The sequence below is a fragment of the Lutjanus erythropterus genome, chromosome 23 (genome assembly GCF_056507025.1).
Source record: "Lutjanus erythropterus isolate fLutEry1 chromosome 23, fLutEry1.hap2, whole genome shotgun sequence".
Lineage (NCBI taxonomy): Eukaryota > Metazoa > Chordata > Actinopteri > Lutjaniformes > Lutjanidae > Lutjanus > Lutjanus erythropterus.
The window spans coordinates 10,014,443-10,035,814 of record NC_139339.1 but is presented as its reverse complement, the minus strand read 5'-3'; the positions used below and the strand labels follow the sequence as shown (position 1 = coordinate 10,035,814).

The following is a 21,372-nucleotide window of genomic DNA, read 5'->3' as shown; positions in this document are numbered from 1 at the left end:
AACTGCACAAATGACTCCTTTCATACTAAAAACTGCTGTCAGGAAAGATTACTTCTGGTCTAACATGCGGACTAATGGAACAGTAAATATCGGAGAGACTCTGAAAGCTTTTTAAGCAGCACGCAGATTAGCCTCCTTATCTTCTGCTAGCCAAACAGAGTGCTAAAATGACTACATTATGGTGCACGCCATAAATATTGTTTTCATTAAACTGAGCAACGTGCTGAAACTTTTTTTTCCCCCTTCTAAAACCCAAACAGTGAGTACTTTAAAGCTTTCTTTACAAAAAGGCAGTGTGGTTTCTTCAGCGGCTCCCATCTGCGTCCTTGCAATGCCCCTAAAATGACAGTCGGGCAGTGTGAGGTGGCTGCGCAGTAGGGAAGCGCACTTCAAAGCAGGCCATTTCATCTTCAGCGAGGCTGTCTGCCTCAAGTGGAGCATGAGATAAAAAAAAAATAAAAAGGGGGAAAAAAAGAGAAAAATCAATACTCTATATCAGGCTTCTTCCTTCAAGCCTTGTGCTGCTCTTCGCGACAGCGAATTCAACCCAGCACCTGAACTATGCCCCAATTATCTGTTGCAGTGGAATATATTAGAATATTCAGATGTGTATTTAAACTGCTGTGCGTTTGTTCCTCTTTTAATCTCAATGCTGCTGTGCAATTAAAGTAGAAATAAACAACTTTTCAACTCTCCCCCTAGCGTTTCCATGTAGCATTACTGTTTGTGCCACTGTTGCAAAGACTACAGCTGTACTCAACACAGGATCACTTCCTGTCTCTGAAGCAAGAAGCAACCATGTGCACTGAAGAGGTGAACTGAAAGCTCCTGTAATAATTTGAGTAACAGGCTACAGCAGGGGTTGGGTCAGGGTAGAGTAAGAGAAGAAAATATTAGGGGAAAAATCACGAGTTTGTTTGTTAATTTAGTTTGTAATGGAGACATTTTCCTGGGAAATATCACAACCGGTGGCAGAACTATGAAAACAGTGCTTATGGATGATGTCATCACTCTGTTTCCACATTCAGGGTCAGACACAAGCTACAATCACAGAATCAACTTCACACTAAAAAGTATTAAAGACAAACTTCAGCACTTTTCATGTGGACGTCCAGTCAGTGATGATGGTAAATAGTCATTAAAATATTCCTCAGTGTGTGCAATACTGACCATGAAAGCTGAGTTCTTCTGCCGCAAAATCCGGTGTCCTTCCTGCATCCAGTGATGTCACAGTGAGTTGCAGGCGTAGCGACATGCGTGTGGGAGTCGCAGTTTCATCCACAATGCATCCTGGTACATCTAGGCACTTTTACACAACTCTGCATGCAGCAGAACTCAGATTTCCTGGTCAATATAGCACACACCGAGGAACGTATTGCTTCAACTGACTTGTGCCATCAACACTGACTGGACATCCACATTAAAAGTGCTCAAGTGTCCCTTTAATGACGACCACGACTATCAATCATTCATCACTTGAACAAAAAACTAATAGGAACTTTAAAAACAAAAGTATGAGATAGTGTCAATACTTCACAAAGAAACAAAAAACAAAACAAAGTGTTGGTAATAAAAGTACTGCACTGAGTAGAGGCAAGACAAGTCCGTACAATTCAGTGTTTGAATCAAAGTATTTAAACAATAGTTTGACATTTTGTGAGACTTATTCGCTCAAGAGTTTCATGAGAATATTGATGTCACATGAGTCTGTCAAATACTGAGCTGAGCCGAACAGCTAGCTAAGCTTAACATAAATAATAGTGGCAAGGGGAAGTCTCGTGGCCAGAGTAGTGACTTCCTGATTCTCTGCTAACGGTGATAAGACTCCAGTGAGCTTTAGAGGTGCTTGTTGGTGCATTAATACAGATTCCACTGCTTTTCTTGGCCTAACTCACCGTTCCCCGTCTCTGATTGGCTCACCTTGATATTCTTAACCTAACCCCTTACACAATCTGGGGTGAGTCTTGCCAAGAAAAGCAGTGGGATCCAAAATAACACCTAGATGAGTTTTTTTAAACTTTCAGACAGAATAAGGCTAACAGTTTCCACCTGCTTTCAGTCTCGCTAGGCTAACAGCTTAGATTTCTCTGTCATATTTTACCGTACAGACAGTGGTATTGATCTTTTCATGTGACAATCCGACAGATTAAGTGAATATCTCCCAAAATGTCCTACTATTCCTTTAAATTGTGCATTCTCTCCAACTTTAAATTAAATTAGGTTTTAAGAGAGCAGAGCTATTAGATGAGCTAGGTGATTAATGGGTGTGCTTTAAACTTTAAAATAAAGGGACAGTTAAAGAAAAGTTAAGGACCGGTGTGTAAGACTTAGTGGGATTTATTGGCAGAATATATCAGAAATAGAATATAATATTCATCAGCATGTTTTCATTAGTGTATAATCACTTGAAAATAAGAACTGATGTTTAGAATGAGCCGTTTATATCTACAGAGTGAGCTGATCTTCTCGCACTGCCGTGTTTCTACAGAAGCCTAGAACAGACAAACCAAAAACTCGCTCTAGATACATACTGTGTGTGAGTTCTGCAGCCACCATAGATTTTCCTTTTTGCTTGGAAGGGGAGAGTGAGATGGATTTGCGATCTGCAAGCTCACTAAATCCTGCACACTGGTACTTTAAGGAAAAGCTGAACAATTTGAAAGTAACGTGACAGAATGAGGTGAAGAATTTCTACCATTTTTAAACATTTAAAAAAAAAAAAACAGGTTAAAGGAATGATGGGATCCATTCACAAAGCTGCATTGCCCTTCAACTTATTTATTGATGTACTGAACATGGAAAAAATCCAAAGTATCCAAACACAAAGTAAAGAACATGTACATCCTTTTAAATACTCAACAAAAGATATTCTATTCCAAAAATGCTGTGAACCAAGTCAGACTATACAACTTCAAATAAATAATCATTCTCATATTAAGAATTGAGATAAGAGGGGTGAGGAGGTGACATTTTTTCATGCCGGACCATCAGCACAATTTGTCAAGACCAAATAATCATGAATTTACAAAAAAGAAAATTTTCAACAATGGACAGGTCAGGCATGAAAAATGTGGCCTCGACCCCACAGCAGCAAGTATCACAACTCATCTAGACTTAAATGTAACTTTTACAAATAACACAAAGAAGGAATAGATAAACGAGAAAAAGCAGTTGCAAAGATAATTATATAATGCATAGCACACTGCTCATTTAAGGGGAAGCATGACTAAGTAATTGGTTTAAATACCAAGCAGGATGCAGGTGCAGTATTCAGTGCATCTAAAGGCTCGACCAGCCTCCGTTTGTTTGTTCGAGATGAGTTTAGATGTTGTTCGACAAACTCTTGCAACCAATTTTGGCTATTGTTAAATGGAACTGCTTCACTGACCTTCCCCCCAAAGTGAATAAAGCAATATACACTTTTTTTTTTACGATTTTAAAGACAGGTTATATGCATTACGTATATATATGAGTATGAAAAAAAAAACTAATCAAATAGTTCAAAACTGTGGTTTATATCCATTCTTTACCACATAAATATATATCTATAATGTTTATATATAAAAAACAAAACATATGTCTATAGTTTCTTAATACCTTTTTTTTTTTTTTTACGAAGCAAGACTATCTACAGACCAAACAACCAACAAATTTGATGCACTGTAATGCTAGTCCGTGGGACAACAAATCAAGTATTTCAACTGAAGGCAAACTGAAAACTAAAAAGGTTCATATCCAAAATGAAAATACCTTACATACTCCAGGAAAAAAAACCAAAAAACAAACAATATATATAATATCACACTTTCCGATGAAGTCCAAACGAGAACCAAAAGAAGTCTGCCAAATACTCAACATAAAAAAGGACTTATTTACATAGCTCAAAGCTCAGGAGTAATCCGTTCTATTCTTCAGACTAGTTTTTCTTAAGCTGCTGCCTTCAATCGTCCATACAAAGTATGTAAAAACCCTTATTGGTTGATATTAAGACAAAATCAGTCTAATGATATATTGTAGGTACACCACAAAACACCATGAGCTCCGTCTGAAGGGAATCCTTTAGGAAGAACTGATTTTTATCCCCCCATTTACCTTTTAAGATATCTCCACATTATAATTTTGCATGCAGTTTTTTGCGAATAAACCTTTGTATTTTTGTCCGTTTTCCAAATCAAATCGGAAAGCGAGTCGCTCGTAGTCATATAACAACCAGGATGATGGGGGGGGGGGGGGACCCACAGATGATTTTACAAATGAAACCAGCACGGCCATTGATTCTATAATCTAAAGATAATACAAAGATCTCAAAAGGTATCTTTTACATCATAAATCTCCCCAGAAATTTCAACCACTGCAAACTTTCCTGTAAAGTTCAAAAGCTCACAAGGTGTCATATGAAGATATTTCTCAAAGTATCCAAGTCAAAATATTTTGTTCCAGGTCCAGTAAAAAGTTTCTCCAAATTTTTCTTTTTATAAAAATAGATGCTTTTTAAACCCACATCAAAGAGGTTCTTAGCTCTTTGGCAAGGTACTGCTTTAAGAATTTTTTTTTTGTCTTTTATCCGTTAAGTTTACAATAAGCAACATTATGCAGCCAACCAATAACCAACTTATATTACAATGAACGGAATACTTACAAAATCAACATAACTGCAAAGAGTTCAAAAGAAGTACTTGCTAACCACTGAAGGCATAACGCACCTAAGGCAAATCAGGACACAGAAGTACAAAGAAAATCACTACACATAACCGTACAAGACTTACTGTTTCAAAGCAGATGTGCAACAAAATGACAAAACCTATAGTAACGTTTTTAGATGGTCCATCTGTAAAGACAGCAAGAGAATTCAACATCACAGGCGTTCAAACCTGCTCTATTTTTTTCCTGTTTTAAAGTATATTGAGAAGATTCAAAGCGTAGCAATGAAAAGAAAGAAAAATCACATTGTTGGACGCTAAATATTGTTTTTCTTCGTAACACTGATTTACAAAGCTGTTTTTACTAATGTAGAAAGTTACGGTCGATGCGCTTCCATTTTCTGATTCCATTTTCTTTTGAGTTTTCTAGAAACAATCTCAGTGGGTATTAGGCTTTGTGTGTTTTGTTGGTTTTGAACGAGACTTGCAGCACTCTGTCCCCGAGGCGGTATCCATTCAAGCTGGCGATGGCCACGGCCGCCTCGTCGTAGTTAGTCATGGTGACAAAACCAAATCCTTTGCACTTGTTTGTGTTGAAGTCGCGAATAACCTTGACGTTTGTGACGGCACCAAACGGCCCGAACATCTGCCAGAGGATGCTTTCATCTGCATCTGGAGCCAGGTTGTAGACGAAGATACACCAGCCAGTGCCTGCGTGCCCCGGGATGTTGATGCCAGCCAAGCTGGTCACCCCGTCAATGGCCATGGGGGAGAACCGGCTGTAAAAGACAAAAGGTAAAACGGTTCAAGGCGAGAGCCAAAATGAGGACAAAATGGGCCTTTTTTATAAGACAAGAGATCGTGCCAACAAGGCTAACAGAAACTGACAAGTCTCCACAGAGATCAGCACTCGCCATGCTCCTCTCCGAGCGGTGTTTACATTGCTCCTACAGTCAGCGTCTCAACTCAGAAACCGCTAAATCATTAGATGATCAAGATATAAATATTTTTCTTCAGCTGGGAAATATGAAGTTAAAGAAAAAAAAGCTGTGCTGTCAGTCTGACTGAGCAGCAAAGAGCAGTTCACAGACAAGTCAACATGTATGCACACACACAGTCAGTTATCTCATACTAGAGCTGGAAATAAGAAACCTTGCTTTACACCCTTCTCTTAGAAAATGTAGCTGCTTTTTTTTTTTAGCTCCTTGTGTGTCTACAAAGACAGCAGGGCTGGGCAATATGACTTACAAATAATATTGGTACTTTTATGCTATGCTGCAATTACATCTATACTCTAAAATAACACTTTAAATTCTCAAACAGTCAAACATGATCTTATAATGCACTGCTGTAAACTACTCAACAGTATTTAATTGGCTATAATGGACAAAATGAAATATCACAATTAGAGCTGTGACAATTAACTGATTAATTCATTTGTTGTTTATTAAATTAACTGCCAACTATTTTAATAATTCATCTATTTAAGACATTTCCCAAAGAAAAAAAGTCTAAATTATCTGATTCCAGCGAAATTGTGAATATTTTCCGATGTCTTTACTCCTCTGTCAGCAAACTGAATATCTTTGGTTTGTGACAAAACAAGACATTCGACGATGGTAAATGAGCATCACATTAAAGTTGAAGTTTGTGCCAGGACTGCAATAAAAAGAGGGCACAAAAAGCTGTGGTCTTTCGTAAACGTGGTTTTGCAGTTTGAAGAAACAAAATTCAAAGTGCATGGAAAGCCTATGAATTATTGCAGCAGGTGTCACATAAGATTAGCTGCTCCAGTTGGCCTCTCAGGGAACATCCACCATGACAGGTGTGCTCCCAGCATCAAGGACACGGAGAGAGATTTGGCAACGAAGACGTCAGCCGACGAGCGGGGCAGAAGAGAAATCACAAGTCTATTGTCGCTGGTGATGGGCCTTTGAGCTTTCAGGGGATTGGACTTCAATCATACTCGAGGAAGGCATTCTTATAAAACTGAACTTAGACAAACTGGTATCCTGGTGAATCCTGAAAGACGCCTGACGCAACAAAGTTTAAAACAGGACAGGGCTGTCCATAATAGATCAAGGTAAGAGTTTGGAGCTCAAAATACAAGTATGCAATTTTGTGCAATAGCAAGTAAGAGATTGTAAAAGTCTGTCCTTTGTTATGTAGACAAGCAGCGTAGACAACGCTTTAATCTAGACATGTTGTGACATTATGTCAAGATTAAAGCACTTCACTGCATCACTGTCATCAACCTTATTTTATAGAGTCACTAACCTCATTTTAGAGAGCGACACATTAAATGATTACCAGTCAAAATTAAACTTTAAGCGCAAATGACTCAACTTTCTCATAGTTAATTTATGGAGCAGCTCATAAGGGAGTAAAGTGTATATTGTTGAGTCTGGCTTAAAATGACAGAAGGCCATCATCATGGCTGTTCATCACAGAAACAAGATCGGCATATACACCGAATGTTGGCAGGTACGCAACAAGCGATACGCTGGAGGTAACTCCCAATGTCTAATTATTACAGGCAGCACGCTCCAGACGATTGCAGCTGAATGACTTGAACTGTGAAATATGCTGCCTCAGTTAAAGAGACTTGAGGCTGTCAGCTCATATTCAGGAGGTTGTGGGTTTGAGAGCTACTGGGGTCTTGTGTGACATGTTTCTCCCTGTGCTTATTATGTAGTTAAGTAGTGCACTTAGGTGCAATTTTGAGGTACCTGTACTTCATTTATTAATAGTAATTATTTTATACTTTTTATTTCCAGTTCACTAAAATTCAGTTCAGTTCACAAGTTATGTGTTATTACAGCTTTAGCTAGTCAACAGTACAATTTAGTTGTTAAATAGATACAAGATTTTAAGTTAAATGCGAGATTTTAAGTTTTGCAAACTTCACTGATCTTCATTATTTAAAGCTTGAGTTTAAATGTTTAAATGGCCTTGCTCCTCAGCCTCTGTGAATATATTAAGAAACTACAGAGCAGATAAACCAGAGCAGCTTCAAAAGGCGACTGTAAAGTTCCATTCTGTAAAACATGTTTTGCTCAGACAACTTTTTCTGTTAAAGGAGCGAAGTGCTGGAACCCCATAACCTGGTAACTTGACGAGCTACCAAATCCTGGTTTATTAACAAACTAAATGTTAAATCCTTAAATGTTTGCTTTATTGTACTTAGTGAGGTAAAATGCCGTAAAACTGATGAACAACAAAATGTCATAAAGCTGTCTCAATCTCTTCTACGGAAGGGGTTTGCAAATAAACATTTGCTACAAATACTATGATACTTGCATCAAATAGCCACTTTCAGCTTGTCTATTGTATACTATACCTGTTCCTATCAAATAAACAGGCAGCGAGACAGTGAAAGTGTCTGTTGCAGGTCAGAGGCCGCTCACTGGGCTCTGTTCCTTCTTTACTCGTAACATACTCTGTTAAACATTTATATTGCCACTTGCTGTTAAGACAAACAGCCTGATAAACTCACACTGACTGGATTATGTATATATTTTCTTGTAGAGGGAAGCACTAATGCATGCACACAAAAGCATTTTTCTTTGAACAGCAACCTCATATTGAATCAGTGCTACCTTATGCAGCGTTAACTACCTACGCAATGTTGCCATGAGCTCATGGAAGGAAAAAAATAAACATAAGGAAAAAAAATGTATCCCATCAACTCCCTCATGCTGGGTCTGAATTTCCCTCAGGATCAATTAAAGCAGGCTAAAAAAAGAAAATCAATTTACCTTTTGACTCCATAGGCCATGTTCAGCAGATTGTCCAACCTAAAGACACAAACACCAACAACACATATGCATTAATTTCATTATAAAGGAAGCTTTTAATGAGGTTGATGATGCATTCTGACAGGATGGCAGGGATGAGTAATATTTCTGATGTAATTCGAGTAAATCCCAAGACTATCATGTCCTTATTAACCTGTTGATTGAGCTTGTTTATCAATATTCAACCTACACAACACAGCCAACAGGAGACTTTCAGTTCATATAGAAAGCTCATGTTAGGCTGGAAACACTGCAGCTTTCACAGCATATTACACAAAAATTCAATTTCCAGAATTTTTTAATACCACCCAGGTCAATGAGCTGACTGAAAAGCAAATTCATTTATGGATTCATTTCCACATTTATGGCCACTAATTGCCAAAAAACTTTCAGACCATCTATTGATTTTCCCACCAGAGTATTGCTCATCTCGTTTTCATATTTGTCAAAATATGTGTGGTAGGCCTACGTCTGCAACAGGAGGAACACAGCAAAGTTGAGGATGTGAATATGGGGATGAATTATTCTGTCCAGAGTATTGATGAGCTCCAACACAGAATATTTTCATAATACTGCTGTGAGACAATTTAAATGCTAATTTCAAAAAGCCTCAGACATCACTAGCAGTATTAATCAGATTTTTTGTTTTTTGTTTTGTTTTATTTTTGGTGTGCCCCTTTTACCTGAAGCGTTGTGCCTGCTGTGCGAGGGGTCCTGGGTACCTTCGATTGGGCGACTGATACAGCTGGGACAGCAGCGCCTGGCTGGTCTTCTGGCTCGGGTTGTTCGCAAACTTCACTGTAATAGGTTCAGTGGCACCAGGCGGCTTCTGGCAGTTCAGACCCTTGATGGCCTCCTCGGCCTCAACTCGCCTATCAAAACGAATGAAGCCAACCCCTCTGGAGACGCCTGAGGAGACACATTAACATAACATCAGTAATATGCTGAGATTCTCTGACAGCCATGAAAACATTCAGTAATGATCTGCAGGGTGGACTTCACTGACATGGCTTAAACACTAATTTAGGGGTCAAAAAACTGAGTTTACTGGGGGAGATGCACAGAGTCCAGAATTAATTCAACTTATTTTTCCTCTAACAGTGACGTGATTATGTTATCTAATCAGGACCATTTTACTGAAGCCTTCTGAAAACCATGAGGCCTCTCAAAATGCAGCTCATCACTAGCCTGCAACGCTACAAAGTTTGAGTCATTAGAAGTGAGTCAATACTTTTGACAGCAAAAGAAATGATTAATGCAATGACGGCAGAGAAGGCACACAATTAGCAAAATCTGAGGTATATAAACCAACTTAAACACATATTATACAAGGGAGCAGAACAGGGCTGGATTAAAAGAAAGACGATAATCGATTTGAATCCATTTCTTTTGCATTGTCCAATATCAATTAAAAATCCCCAAATCGATCTTTTAATATAAGTCTTTATTCCTGTGGACGAAAATGAAGACCACAACATAAAATAAAACATTTTTCAATGTTCAAGGGGGGCATACTGTTACTTTAACGGGTTGGGGGTCAATTCTTAATGTAAACATGGGAATTTTTAATAATGCACCAGGTTAGACAGTTCCTTGTGCACTGAATGAAATCAAAATCAGACCTTGTGAATCAAATCGATTTGGGAAATCTGAATTGATACCTAGCCCAACAGTAGAGTCGTTACAATACCAGTATTTTAAACTTTTATACAAGATATATAAAAAAAGAGAACTCTTTCAATACCACGGTCAATACCACAGCAAACAAAGAAAACATATTCAGTTGTATTTTGTGTATGGAGGACTCTTTTTCTATTAACAACCTGCACACAGTGCTGGTACAGGATAAGTCCCTGAACACTGTCTAGTTTTGCTACAAGCCAAATTTCAGGTAGAACAATAAAGACTGAGCTGAACTCTGGTCTCAAATGAGCACTTAAAATCTTTTTTTTAAATATCTTTCGATACTATAATTAATAGATATTGCACTGTTTATTCTATTATCACGTTATTGAAAAAGCATTTGAGTATCAATGCTTTTGACCATCTTACAAGGGAACTTTGCAGTTTGTATATTTCTCAGTCAATAATTCAAAATACACGCAATTTTAACTTCAATATTTTTACGAGAATTGCTGATATATCTGACAAGTAATCCATATCCAGAAATACTTCAGTGCTGAATCACGTACAAGAACCACAAACATCAGTAGTAGCCTGTTCCAAAAATCCAGAAAAGTTGCAAATACCAGAAGCACAAGAGAAATGTGTTCCAACAGAACAGAAATAGGAGAGGTGAGAAAAGTGGACATATTTTGATTGAGCACCAGAAACAATACAAAGCTTTTCCCATCATGGGACATTGGTGGGCAGCAGTGAGAAACAAAGAAACAAGACCAAGACTGAAGATTGTGACACGCACAGAGACGTCCCAAGCCAGCAGATAGAGATTTGGGGGGAGAGAAACAACATTTTATTTAAACATTACTGTACTGTAACTGTTACTACATTAGCATCACTAGGTACATATTACATTACTTTTCAACGTGGCTAGCTATTTCAGGTGAAATCCCCCAATTCATAAACTTCTTAAGTCACAGAGTGTAGCCAATAGATCTCATGGATTAAAGGAACATTTGTGAGTCTGAAAAGTTGCCCAGGTGGAAATGTGTACAATGTATTCAATTAAGTATTATATGAATTTAAAACTGCTCTATGCCCGAAAACAGGCATGGTGCCTGAGAACTTTAATCCCCAAGATGTTATAAAATACATTTAAACATTATACCTTTAACTTATTTACCTCTTACTGTCTCTCTTGGGACATCCATGCATGTCTTTTGGCTCTTGGTCTTGTTTCTTCATGCTGCCTGCCAATCAGCCTTGAGCTTCAGTATCTTTGCCAAGTCCAAACGAGGTCCATCACTCTAGTACCCCGAGTTGGTTACGGTACTACTTTGCGGCTTTATATTTGATATTTAATATTAAGTTCTTGTTAAAAAGTGCGTTTCTCTGGTTTGTGCTTTTGCATTTTGTATGTAGCATTTGATTTCGAGTGCATTTCCATAATGTTTGTTGTGCTTCAATTCTTGAATGCATCTTGTCTTTGAGAGCCACTGTATTAAATAGCATCAGAAAACATGCACAACTTTGTATTAAGTGTTAAAGTTCCAATTCTGCTTTGGATTTTGGCCATTTTGTTTACGCTTTTCATACAGTTGGATCACGGACTATTCCATTATTAGTGAAGCAGAAGAGAAAGTGAATTCTCCAGAAACAAGTGGTTTTATGTTGGAAAAAAATACAGGCAACCATTCCCATAATGCATGCCTGAAGGAATATCATGTTTCACCAGCACAGAGGGACAGAACCACTGGGAAATGTCTTGGTGAAAGATTCTGTTTATTAGCGTTTCATACGGGTTCTGCTTCACCATGACAGCTGAGAAATAGAGAGTCTAACTGGTCTAAATGCATTTCATTTCTTGCCATGAAACAGGCATTGCATGTACACCTTGGGGATGAGAAGAGAAGAGGGAGAAAGCCAAGAGAAGAAGGTGAGCGCAGGCAGAAGGGAGATTGGACGGAAAAAGAAATTATGAAGCATTGAGTCCTGCTACTTTACACCCATTTCATATTCTATCCATCTATGCATATTTATGAACACCTCTAGTGGAAAATTGCATTTTTGGGGACCTCATACCACCACCTCTGATGTATTTCTCAGGCCTGGCTGTGTCATTTTGTTAGGGAGGCAGTCGGGGAGAAAAGAAGCAAACTAAAAAAAGGAACAAAAGGAGGGGGGAAAAGCTAAACCGTGGGACAGCTGCCATGTCCTACTCACCAGTCACCTGGTCCACCAGAATGCGTGAGGTAATGATGCGTCCATACTGAGAGAAGAGCTGCTCCAGTTCTTTCTGAGTCATGGTTTTTGGCAAGCCACTGACGTACAAATTTGCATCTCTGATGGAGGCGGAGCTTGGACGCGCATAGGAAACCTACAGGCAGAAGACAGGCCACATGACCACAGGTTATACCACTGTTACAGTCAGGTTTAGCACATGCAGTAATGACCTCACACGCCTCTGATTAAACAGTGTGAAATAACCTTCTGTGTTACATTTGTACAAACTAACAGAAGAAGAGCAGGTGCTGTGACCCATTTCTGGCAGAGAGAACACAAACACCAACTCATATTTAACCAGGCTGAGTTCACTTTGAATACACTCATGCTATGCAGACCACATCTTACTGTGTATTAGGGCTGCAACTAACAGTTTTCATTAATTCATTATTTACAGTTCATTTTTTAACTGTTTAGTCTATAAAATGTCAAAAAAATAGTCAAAAATGCTCAGCACAATTTCCCAGAGACCAAAGTAATGTTTTCAAATTGCTTCTTTTGTCCAGTCACGCAGTTTGCAAATAAAATAAATTATTCCAAAATTTTCCTGCCAGGTTCTGATGTAGCTGGTCTGTAGTTACAACTCTGTAGTGCATTCAGTGTCCTACCAATAATAAGAATAATGCATTGTTATACAGTTCACTATAATGACCCCCCTCATCTGTTCTGAGTGAGCTCATCTGGACTTAAGATTTTCCATAATGTTGAAAAGGTCTCTTTTGCAGTATTTGATTAAAGATGTCTTTAAATGCATTTGAACAAACTTTTGTGTTTGAGTTTGTTATTCTAAACTGTGACACCATGATTTTTCTTATTATTATTTTTTTTAAGGCAAATGTCTATTGTTACATATTGCGGTTATCCGTCTCCTTGATTACTAATAATCAGTATCTGCTCTGAAATGTATTCTCTACAAAACATGGTTGATCTTTAAAGAATGGTCAAATAGTTCCCAGTGAATATCAAAGAAAATGTGCCCAAATAAAAGCCTGTATTATGACTTAAACAACTCCAAAAAGGTGAGTTCAGACAAAATGAATCAAGTACTGATATGAATGGATATAAAATGCAAATGCAGACAGACATTTGCTCCAGGTAGCATGACTTGAGGCAAAGCCTCTGTGCTCAGTTTTAAAATGTTTCAACTTGAGCAAAAGTTCTTGCTTATCCCAAAGCTGCGAGACTCTATGAATATTTAGACAAGAGGAAGAGAAGAGGGTGGGGTCCCTAGTAGGAATTAAGATATATTTTGAGCTGCAGCATGCAGAAACACACTCTACATGCATACACAGTCCATGGCCACTACAAACATACCTACTGTGATTGACTGTTTATGGCTAGTAAGCATAGACCGAGACACTACATAGTGATTAATTTGCTAAAATAATCTCTGACTGGGCTGAACAGAGATTTTTGTTGATAGACTTTACTTAGGTTGTTGTGGAAGCATGAACATGAAACAAATTGAAAACGGTAGCACAAAAACTGTTGTTCATACCTATGCTATTACAATTTCATGACACGGGAAATCTAATCATCCCACTGGTATTGCCGGTTTTGTCCGTTTTGTTTTCATAATCATTTGAGTCCTACAACAATAGGGTGATACACTGCATTAATTTGTCTGCTCCACAGTCTGTTTGTCACCCTATTTTTCTTCCCCCAGTGCATACTTAATTATGACTCTCATCGGATAAATGGACAGTGACAAATCAGTCTGTCTAGAAAAAAGTTAAACTGGCACATTTTGTGTCCATCAACTCGGTTGGAAACCTGACAGAGATGGATGCAGCATCGGGCCTGTCGAGACAGCTCTCATTTAAAAGTAAATTTATCATTTCTCGAAATTTTTTTTTATAGACAACACAGCAGTGCGGCTGCCTCTTAAAACCAATCTCGCCTATTCCCGTCGCTACAAGTCAGGAGACAGGAGGCGGGGAGCCCCCAGCAGTACCAGACCAGATAGATATGCAGCATAAATCAACACTGTCCATAAACACAGCCGAGTAATAGAAAACATAGGGAGACTAGAGAGCCATCTACCAGGTCCTGTAGATCAATACATCATTACACCCTTGAGTAGTCATAAATTCTTTTTTTTTTTTCTTTTTAAGAGTGCGCAATCCCTTTTCAGTCATGTAGACACATACAATAACACGCAGAGGGAACCATTACAGCCTAAATTTAGGAGCTGATATGTGAGAATGGCTTGAGCTTGTGCTATACAATATGGATTATATATCATATCAATACTTTTAGGTCATTATGTGATATGAGATATATATCTTGATCTACACATTTTCTCTAATATAACACTGAAATTCTGAAATAGTGCAAACATATGATGAATTTCTAGAACAATGCTGTAAATTAAACTACAGTACAGTAGAGTAGATATAGTATTTAAAATGAGCCTAAACATTCACAGCAGTAAAATGCAACATACACGTCAATACAGAAGTAATAATCCATTAAAAAAATAGGTGATAGTAAAAAACTGAAAGGGACCATTTTAGTGCACAATTAAAGTGCATTTTGCTATAATCCTTACATACTTTTATTAAGTTTAGAATAGAGGGTGACACGGGGGTGGATTTTTTTGTGTCACATCCCACTCCCACAAAAATACTCCAGTCCCAACTGTAGGAGAATGGTTCTCATCCTATCCTGTTCCCATCAATCCACACACAACATTACATGTTTTAAAATACATTGATTTTTTGAAAAACTCACTAATATGGACAATGGGGCTGCAACTAATGATCAATTTCATTATCGATTTATCTGAGGATTATTTTTCTGATTAACCGATTAGTTGTTTGGTTGATAAAATGTCAGAAAATGGTGAAAAATATTGATCACCGTCTCCCACAGCCCAAGATAATGTCCTGAAATGTCTTGTTTGTCCACAACCCAAGGATATTCAGTTAAAATATTGTCATGTGAAGAAAAGAGAAAATATTCAGTTAAGAAGCTTAATTAGATCATTTTTACTTAAAAAAATACTTAAACCAATAAATCAACTACTGAAATAGCTGGCATTTGATAGTCGATTCCTAATTGCTTAATCAATCGACTGTTGCAGCTCCAGCAGATGAAGGTGATATCTGAACAGCTACAACGGTCTGGTTTGCTCAGAAAATTAGATCACTTTACTGTAATGCAGCCTTTAAAAACAGTAAGGGTTAGGGTTGCGCCATATTATGATAGAACGATATCCAAAATCTAAGACAATATCTAGTCTCATATCACGATATTACAATATATTTCGCAGCCCTAGCTTGAGGATGGTTTTGTGGAGAACTAAATGAGAGAATCACACAGAGGGTGAGGCAAGAAACGCTGCAGAGTCAAGAGTCTGCTGTATCCTGCTCTTCCCTCTGTCTGGTGGCTCCAGGTTTTTGTGACTCGACTGTCAATTACCTGAATAGCACCACAGCTGTATTTAATTACAGTGTCAGACGAGTTAAATACTCCTATACTAAGTCCGTCTCTGAAATCTTGTGCAAAGGATTGTATGAAAGGGAAAAAAAAAATCACTCACTTTAATTAAACCTTCAAAAAGGATTCCTTTTTGTGCTTTCAGATCGATAAGAGCTCCACTTGGTCACCCCACCTCAAAACTCGCCCTGCTCCTGCCCTGAAGGGAAGGCTGACAAAGCGAACGTGAAAGCTGAAGCTCCCTGCCCACAGCCAGGCAACTCCCTCGCTTCTCCCCCATCTCCGCCTCTGTCCCAGTCTCACCTTCACACTTCATTTGATGCTAATATTTGCAAAGTATATTCCTCTACCTCACTGGGGTTTATTTGCACTTCTGACAGAGTAGCTAGGAGAGTTTTGGATGTGTGATACATTAAAAAAAATGCTCCCATGTTCTACTTTCAGGAGGTATGAACTGAGGAAGAGAGGTGGAGGGAGAAAAAGATGTGTTCCGTTTTACGGTTGGGACGATACACTTATCTCCCGATTTGATATTATCACAATATTTGGGTGCCAGTTCAATATGCATTGTGATTTTTAAGTATTGCAATTTGATATGATTTATTGCAATTTCTTTGCTTTTTTAACACTAGACCATGCAATAAAATTGAATCACTTTTTTCTAGAGACTTTAATTGTTAGTACGTTAATGGCAATAATTGTTAGCATCGAGCTAACGGACTAAGTGCGCGTACATAAAATCAATTCAGAAAATTAATTGATTCAGGAATGACAATCTAAACAATTTGAGCCCAAGCAATATATCAGCCGATATTTTTTGCCTATCACCACTATATCAATCTATTGGGATTGTGTATTTTGTCCAGTGTAAGCCAATATTCATTTTTTTATTTTACCAAACATAATGCATATTTTCTGTTTTATAGGCACATTTTTCATTCAAGTTTCTTTCAATTGTGTTTATTAAACAAACTTTGTTCAAGGCACTGAAACATTTAAATGATTAACTATAAAGGCAATTAAAGCAGGACATTTTACAGTGTTTAATAACCATATTTGAGGGATCACTGCAAAAAATGTGTGTTTATAGTCTGCATATATAGACTAGCAGATGATATATCGATAAATATTTTTACTCCCCAATATCAATATTAGCCCCAAAAATCTAGCATCAGTCGGGTTCTAAAGAACCACGATATTTAAAATTTATTTTTCTCTAAACCCCTATTCTCTTTGATTCATGTGAATCAAGTGGTAGGGCTCATAACACACTCCAGCCTCAACTGTCAATATCCAAATGTTATATACAGACATAATCAAGCGTAAAGCTCACAAATTTGGTGCTATTCAAACAGGAATTTTCCATCACAAAATGTGTTTCCGCTCTCAGACATTTTCATTAAAACCCCTCTGCACGATGTGACTGGGATCTGGCTAGCTACTTGTAAGACCACTGAGAGAAAAAGAAAAAAAAAAATCACGTTTAATAATCTGGCTTCACCATCCACAAATCCTGCAGCACTATATGAAGCAAATGAGTTTTTCCACCAGCACATTGAGTGCTACATTGCCTGATGAATGCTAATGGCAGCCACCTCCCTGTAAAGGCATACAGCAGTGCTACAGCACATGCAACCATAGAAACAGTTCTGCTCTACTTGAGGCCCAAGCAAAGCCGCATGTGCCCAGATTAACAATAGGCTCCCTTTCCACCCCACATTTCTCCAGCCTCATTATGCTCCAACTCAAACCCAAAGAGCTACACATGAACAGTGGATCTTGGATTTTTTTTGGAAACAGATTACAGTGACTTCATATGTGACCATCTGATTAGGCCACTTATTTGGCGATAGGAATGAACACGTCAATGCCTATTAGAGGTTAAAAAAAACAAAAACAAATGACATTTCGTCTTACCTTGATGGTTTTGGTCTGAAGTCTCAAGCCATTTAAGGTGTTGATGGCTTTTTCTGCATCCTTCGGGTCCACGTAATTCACAAATCCGTAGCCTAGGCTCTGCCCTGCAATCATAATGCCAGAATACACAGCGTTGTCATGACACTGGAATTTGAATAAAATTGACATTTGACACCATTTTTACACCACAGAGAAAAACTTACAACATTGAGGGCATACGATTTTAAATTTTTAACTACTGACTATATTTAGACCCACAGAATGATCTTTCTTCTAGAGGTGGAAATGAAAAATTTAAAATTTAAATTTCACATATTTTTCATGCCTCAGTTGGAAGACAAAGTTGATTTTTTTTTTTTAACAACGCATTTTTAACAATGGTACTAAGCGTTTGATACAGCCATTTCTGTGTCTTATCATGTATTTAGTCGTTTGTCATGTGGTTACTCAATTTACCATTTTTCCAGGATAAAAGTAAATATTAAAGGATGTTACAAAAAGCCTGTAGTCTCACACTTTGATTTCAGAAACTCGAACAGATGTGTGCTTAGTTCAGCTAGTACTTTAAGTGCTGTAAAGGCAAATTACATTGTGGGCATTAATGGCTTAGGTTAAATCAAGGTAGCCTATTAGCACTGTGTGTTAAGCACAACAGCATCTAAGTTAATTAACTTATGACCAAAGCATTTTCCTATCAATTGAAATTCCGCTGTAGCTGGTAACCATGTATTTACACTGCAAAAAAAAAAAAAATCAGTATTGAAAGCACTCAAAATATTGGGAATGTGCATTGAAAAGGTATTTTGAGATTCAATAGTACTGAAGCAATTCAATTGGTGCCATAAAGGTATCAACGTTCAATATCCAGCCCTATCCTTGTAGTAGCTTTAACAGAAACTAAAAAGTAACACTAAATACAGACATAGACAATGTATTGTACATAGATATGGACAAAACCGACTTTTATAATTCACTGGTCAAACGGCATCGAAGCCCAAGTGTCAGTAATACTCGGATACACAAATCAACAATTAATCTTTATGTTCCATTTGGCCGAGCATGAAGAACAAGGGGTCACAACAAGCCCCTTCCCGACAGACGGCTATTTGGCTAACAGCTTATAGTAAATTCTCAAACGAACTCTTTAACAAATAAATCTTAAATTAAAAACGGCAGGCAATTGCTCTGCTTTCACACCAGCTCATCTCTGACACAGTGCAGCAGCCGAGGCTGAATGTGTTCCCCTCCCTCTACAGTTTATCTCTAAAATGTACAATAGATTGACACCCACTCTTTATGTGCACAGAGGCAATTCAATTTCCTCCACCCACACTGCTGGGTCTCTCTGCAATTCCACTGCCGGTCAAGTTCACCCAGCTCAAGCAGATTCAGCATATTAATACAGTCCACGAGCAACTTGAATTTTATCTGAAACTTTAGATGAGATTAGATGGAGTTAATATTTTCACATAGCCACACTATCTAATTTAAACACAAGAAAGGTCCAGAGAGATGATTGGGAGTGTATGTGTGTAGTGATGAGAATCCACAAGATTTTTAATCACTTTAAATTCAAATAAGTTTTTAAATTAGCTTCATCAGTTTTTACATGCTGTGGACCAGGGATCTCAAACTAATTTAAACTACCCCTTCAACTGAATAAAACTGAAATAGAAAACATTTTTATTAAAAAATGTTTTTTGTATTTATGTATTTCTGAAAGATTTAATATTGCAATTCACTGATTTTTTATGTCCAGAAAAAAACAGCTTGTCCAAAAATATTTCTCTAACCAGCAAACAAAGTGGCAAACCATATTAGTAACTTATCACATGACATTAATGATTATTTACATGAACGCTGAAGGGTCCTCTGCCCATGAGATGATCATGTGTGCTGACGCTGTGCTCACGTGATCATGAGTGCTGTAGACCGTAAATCTATGAAATATATTAATTTGCACATATGAAAGAAAAGTTCCTGTATCACAATCTATATCAACATTGTGATATAAAATAAAACTAGGGCCATAACTAACAATTATTTTCATTATCAATTAATCTGATGATTACTTTCACGATTAAAGGGGTAATATGTAGCAACTAGGCAAAAATGAGTACTGCAGTCCAAGCTGGAGCCATAGACTACATATCAAATAGGGTGAAATCCTGAGTTGAACATGAATTGTTTCGTCTCTAAAACATAGTTGTGCTCAGTTAATTGATTGACTGACTTAAAGGCAAACAAAAGGCGAAATTTCCACGTAGTGAAATCATTTTTTTTTTCCACTGGATGCCATGATAATGAATTGGCAACTGTAAGATTAGCTTAAGTGTTTCAGTGGCGTTGTTAGACTTGGTAGTGGTATTGTAATGAGCGTGCACTGCACATGGTAGTATATTCTTTATTTTAAAATGTGTTTAAAAACTAATTGGCTAAATAATCCGCATTTTAACTAAATGCAAGTAACTGGATTACATCTATTTGCAACTGTAATGGATTACAGTTCCTTTTTTATATCCACATTAGATAATCTGTTACTTTCCAAGCCTGATTATCAAAGCAGTTGGCAATTAATTTTCTTTCAATCAACTAAACCAGGGGTCTCCAATCTTTACTCTTAAGACGGCTATTTTTGTCCCCCCTCGTTTAGACAAAATCTAACATTTTTGATTTAGTGTATACGGTACACATTTTTAGGATTAGAATTTCAGGCCTACAACAATGACAAACGAAAATTAAAATGATAAAAACATTCACTTCCACAAAATCGTTTGTCAAAACCACATGGAGCCACTGGAAAGGGGCAAAAGAGTCACAGGTTGCCGACCCCTCGATTAATCAACCAGCTAACTAATCTTTGCTGCTCCGATTGTGATCAAAATGTGACATGTAAAAATTTGATATAAATTTAAAAAACATTAAAATGAAAACAGATTGGTGTATCAGAAAAATAGACAGCCAACTGTCAAATGTTGCCTGCAGTACTGCTATTAACTTAGCTTTACTGTACATGTGGACACCCTATATATACCCATACGATGAGTCACTGCTCTCATGGGTTGTTCTGCTGTGATCACGTAAAGTTCATAAACTTAATTTCACCTTGCATCTCAGGGACTGATATAGCCAGGAGAAACATGCCGAGCCTTTGAAATGAGCTGGTGAAATGACACTTTTACTTAAGGCTGCAGGGCAAACCGCCTGCCTCACTGTGTTCTACTGTACATGCTGTATGTTGGCACGCTACACCCCTTATAGCGACATCTTCCTATGGAACGTCTAGTATCCGCTACATCCACTGTAAACATGTTGCTATAACGAACAACTTGCTCACTTTCAGCTGTCATTAAGGAGTAGAGGAGACATGCTGGGATGCACTTTCATACAGACAGCTGCACCCAGCTTCCAGTAAAAGACTAGTGCTGCCCATAGTGGGAGGAAAACGACACAAAGACTAAGCTGCTGCAGCAGCACCAGCAGCAGCCAAGGCGAGAACATTTAAAGCAAAGAGGAAGCATGCATCTCTCTGGTGATTACTTAACATCAGATGTAGCACCAGTACACAGATGTAGGCTGGCTTAAATCCATTGCCACAGGGCCAAGGGAGAGACAAAAGCAACACAGTCTGGAGGGGATAGGGTTTTATGTAGAGCTGAAATTGAAATCAGAGC

At 37.9% G+C, this 21,372-nt stretch overlaps 1 protein-coding gene across 5 annotated transcripts in view; it reads right to left on the bottom strand.

Annotated features, from left to right (window-relative positions):
* Positions 1 to 2,758: 2,758 nt before the first annotated feature.
* The window catches only part of elavl2 (ELAV like RNA binding protein 2), a 44,464-nt gene continuing 25,850 nt past the window's right edge, over positions 2,759 to 21,372 (bottom strand). For 4 of the 5 annotated variants that reach the window (XM_084711956.1, XM_084711954.1, XM_084711958.1 and 1 more), the window contains 5 exons: positions 17,699 to 17,802; positions 12,281 to 12,434; positions 9,121 to 9,346; positions 8,399 to 8,437; positions 2,759 to 5,419 (listed from right to left, as the gene is read on the bottom strand). In XM_084711956.1, the coding sequence (XP_084568082.1) occupies positions 5,089 to 5,419; positions 8,399 to 8,437; positions 9,121 to 9,346; positions 12,281 to 12,434; positions 17,699 to 17,802 (854 nt within the window). In that variant the 3' untranslated portion in view covers positions 2,759 to 5,088. The remainder of the gene's footprint in view (positions 5,420 to 8,398; positions 8,438 to 9,120; positions 9,347 to 12,280; positions 12,435 to 17,698; positions 17,803 to 21,372) is intronic. The other variant, XM_084711957.1, reaches the window with a different exon arrangement.